Source organism: Hyalella azteca, unplaced genomic scaffold (genome assembly GCF_000764305.2).
Source record: "Hyalella azteca isolate HAZT.00-mixed unplaced genomic scaffold, Hazt_2.0.2 contig2209, whole genome shotgun sequence".
NCBI classification, from domain to species: Eukaryota; Metazoa; Arthropoda; class Malacostraca; order Amphipoda; family Hyalellidae; genus Hyalella; species Hyalella azteca.
The window spans coordinates 6,495-10,520 of NW_025932493.1; the positions used below are offsets into that span (position 1 = coordinate 6,495).

Genomic DNA, 4,026 nt, shown 5'->3' on the forward strand with positions numbered 1-4,026 from the left:
AATAAAAGTACAAATCTGATATTCAATATTATCCATCTAGAAACACATTATTTGATTAAACAACCACTTGTTACTGTTTTGTGTTGCAGGAAGTCAACTGTAAAATCAGTCACATTGGAGTTTTTGTCACGAGAAAAGTTTGTTAAGCATAGTAATATTGGGTTGGCTTTGGTTCATTGTAGAGCACTGCTAAATGCTTCATGTATATTCAATTAGTGTCATTGTCTGAAAAATTTATCTAATTGTTAATAAAACCAATGGATAATAACTTGAGTGTCAGACGTCATGTGTTTTCTTGCTAACTGCATTTGTGGTGCACTTCTTCAAACATAGCCCATGCCCTCTCACAGAGTTGTGATCATAATTATTTTTCATGTTTCACACAATGATTTTTCCTCCAGCCAATCTTGCACATACTAGTTCAGCAGCTCACTAATGGGAAGAGATATCCCTATTTTTTTGCAACTCTAATTGCAATTGGTTGTTTTTAAAAGTTGCTCTATTTAACTTGTTCACATCACGTGTGTTTCTCAAGCATGCATGGCCCTCCTGGTAAGGTAGTTATTTGTCTGCTTTACACATTTTGACATTTAGCTGACACAATTCTGATAACAATTTTGATTTGATGCTTTGATCTTTATGCAATTTCTTCACTGTAATAACAAGCATAATTTGATTATCATTCAATTATAATTTCACACATCCTGCAAAATTAATTTGAATTTTTTCACAGCAAGTTGCAGAGTTGAAAACAGGAATACTAGTTTGTCTTTTATAATTTCTTCCACTTGTGGTTTTGGCTCAGTTTTATTAACAAAATTGAACATTTCTCTTGGAAGACCAGTGACAGAAGTTCTGTGGTAGCAATTGACAGCAGTTCTTCATTTTGATTTCATTAAATTTTATAGATAGTTGTATATTTTCTTAATTTTCATTAAATTTTTTAGATACTAGAATTTTGTCCTAATTTTTAATATTAATAAATTCAGTAGAAAATTTACAATGGGTAGTCACCATCTTGTAGCTAGTGGTGCACCTCATGAACTTGAGTACCGTCTCATGAGCAACGAGTCTCGTGTCCACAACGCAGGCTTGCCTGTAGTAAGACACTACCATCCTGGTGTCTGTCACACATGCCTCAGGTACAGATGTATTACTACTCATCTCCATGCCATAAATACCTATGTATTATCTGTACATAAAACATATAATATGGGATAACTGGCTATGAGCAGGTCTTTAAGATTTATGAAGGCCTAGATACCTAAAGAATTTCTTGTTTTGTATTGTTTTTTATAAATTACGTATACAAGTTCCTCAAAATAAATAGGCATTTAATTAATTCCATTTATATGTTACCTATGCAAATAAAAAATGATTTGTGACTAGTGCAAGCTGGTAAATCAATGACAATCTTCCTGAACTATGCCACGAATTCAGACATTGACCAATTTGAGCCTCCTTTATAAATATGTTACAGAATCACGTGTTCTGTCACCCTGATTAATGGTATTATTGGGAACTAATTGTAAGCTATTACAGAACTCCTCCAGATCCTGTGCAAGAGCCTCTACAGCCGCCTCTGATGCGCTGCTCTCAATGTCAGCTTGTCGTCTACTGCTCCAGACGATGCCAGAAGACTGACTGGCGTCATCACAAGTCAGTTCTTCTTAGAGTATCAAGTCCACAGGGTGGAAATGAATAAAATTTGTTCATAACATATTATAAATCAGTTTTGACGGGATTTTTTATATTCAAAATATCTGATGATTCAATATGTGGCTAATTTCAGGTAGCTATCTATGAATTTGTATTCAAGTTAAAGGATTTATTCCTTGCTTTATTTTTATACCTCACTTTATTTTTATACCTCATTTTATTACATTAAATTGTTGGCATCTTCAGTTTAACAGTGTTTGATTTTTTTCTTAATAAATAATGATGTTCTCTGGCAGGGACTTGTGCCGTGTCAACAAAGTTAAGGGCGGCAAGAACGTGTTTGGTCATGCTAAAGAGCAGGTAGCCCATGGCGGAAGCTGGTTACGCTATAGGAGCGTGATGTACTTGGCAGCAATGGCGAACTTAAAGCGCAAACTGCAGCCTTATGAACATGAAATCTTCATGTTTCCTCGAGTTTGCAGCATCTGTCTAAGTTCTGAACAAGATCAACTTGCTGACTGCCCCATGTGCCACTCTGTTTTCTATTGTTCTTCCGAGCACCGAGATCTGGGCCTCCCACAACACAAGACCCACTGTCTACAGTTCCTTTTAATGTTCCAATGTGATAAAATTGAAGCTGAGAAGGGTATTCAAGATGTCCCTTTTCCTGTCAACATTGACACTGTTTACAAGAACTTGCCCGATAGACTCATGACTTTGGTGAAACCAGAACTGGAGCGTGAGCCTTTGGAATCTCTTGATATGAAATTTGTTTTGATGATAACTGAAAGGCTCAGCTATCCGTTATCTCTGCAATATGCCTTGCAAAACGTAGGTTTGGGGTCAGATAACACAGCCTTGCATGATGTGACAAAACTGAACGTCCATGTGGTCGGAGCCAAGTCATACACAGAACTTCTTGGGATCATCAGATGGGAATACATGGTGCATCGTCTGCCTGCTCTTCAATTCCTCCATGTGGTATTCATTGGACCTGAACTATTTCTTGATGGACATTCAGAAGAGGACGCTCTTCCTGATGACCACATTCTGGATGACAGCGGGCTAACCATGTGCGACGACTGCAAAGCAAAGCCACGCATGATTGTCTATGAAATGGCTAATATGTGCTACCACGATTTCATTGAAACCTCGTATTATTCAAAACCTGATGTCGTTATAGCCTACAACTGTGGTTTCCATGAACAGGTCGACAATAAATCCAAAGATACGTGGAAGTCTTCATTGCCTCTGCTCGTAGCAGATCCTGCCGTCCCGTTGGTGTTCACCTCTTACACGTTACAAGAAGCGTGTAAGGATCTAAGTGCGCTACAAGCTGCTGTTCCAGTCAAGGTTGTTATGCCCACGCAGCGTAATCCTTTCAGCAGCTGTCGACCTTACAGAGATCATGAGATTGAAGCTTCTGGTTCTAATCCCTTATTTTTCTGGAACCAATATATAACTTGCGTTCGTCGTGCTGTTGAGTGATGTCTATTGACGGCTTTGTTGTCATTGTAGAATTTGAGTCCAAGCAATGATAGAACAATTGTAAACCTCTAAAATTGAGGTTAGCGAGTCCACAGCTAGATTGGAGGTGCCGAGGCTTTTAATAATTATTTGTTTGATGATTTCATAATTTTTGTTGTTTAGTGTGGCACAAACGGTGAACAGGAACTGCACTGAAACGCTTCTCTTCGGATTTATTTTCTTAATGAAAATTGCTGCTAATTGGTAATCAGAATACCAGGATGTTGAAAATCAAACTTGAACTTAGAAACAGTGCCTTTTTGCAGGTGAATAGTTGAAGTATTGGGTCTGATATCTTCGCCGATTCATGCGTGATGTTATTTTTCCTCTCTGTCTCTCGTGCGGGCGGCCGACGTCCCGTGTAAGCGACCTCATGTTAGAGTGTCTTAGTTTTTGTTGCTTGTCACCTGTCCCTCCTTGTCACTTCGTCTCTTTGAGATTCTAACGCTGCTTCCTTCGAGCCAGCTTCAGCGGGCTGTTCAATTGAGACCTTCCGCCCCTTGTGGGTGATGAACAATTATTGATTTGAGAATCTTTTGATAACTGAGACCTTCCACCCCTTTGGTGATGTTCATGTTGACTTTCGGTGCGAGATAGCTAAATAGCTGAAGCGCTAGTAAATGTGGCCACTAAGCTGACTAACTGTAGATTTTTCCTCTGCAATTCGAAATAATGGTATATCAAGTTCTTGTGGTATATTAAAAGCTACTACGTCGAGGAATCAGAAAATAATTAGTCCCGTGGAATGTTCGACATCAACCAATTATTTTCTTAATGTAAGAAATGAATTGTGTTTTTAAAAAGACTAAATTTTTTGTTCTATTAACAAAGAGGAGGCTC

General features: G+C 38.3%; 1 protein-coding gene across 1 annotated transcript; it reads left to right on the forward strand.

Annotated features, from left to right (window-relative positions):
* Nucleotides 1–937: 937 nt before the first annotated feature.
* LOC108673087 (putative protein MSS51 homolog, mitochondrial) lies at nucleotides 938–3,635 on the forward strand. The gene is made up of 3 exons (XM_018160870.2): nucleotides 938–1,142; nucleotides 1,543–1,659; nucleotides 1,956–3,635. Exons 1-3 carry the CDS (start codon nucleotides 1,003–1,005, stop codon nucleotides 3,145–3,147), a joined length of 1,449 nt encoding a protein of 482 aa, XP_018016359.1. The 5' UTR covers nucleotides 938–1,002; the 3' UTR covers nucleotides 3,148–3,635.
* Nucleotides 3,636–4,026: the final 391 nt, after the last annotated feature.

What these genes read in the sequence shown, in the direction of transcription:
- LOC108673087 (XM_018160870.2), top strand. Translation starts at nt 1,003, where the DNA reads ATGGGTAGTCACCATCTTGTAGCTAGTGGTGCACCTCATGAACTTGAG. An exon ending in GTCTGTCACACATGCCTCAG is followed by an intron (nt 1,143 to 1,542) that starts GTACAGATGTAT and finishes AAGCTATTACAG; the next exon opens with AACTCCTCCAGATCCTGTGC. An exon ending in ACTGACTGGCGTCATCACAA is followed by an intron (nt 1,660 to 1,955) that starts GTCAGTTCTTCT and finishes GTTCTCTGGCAG; the next exon opens with GGACTTGTGCCGTGTCAACA.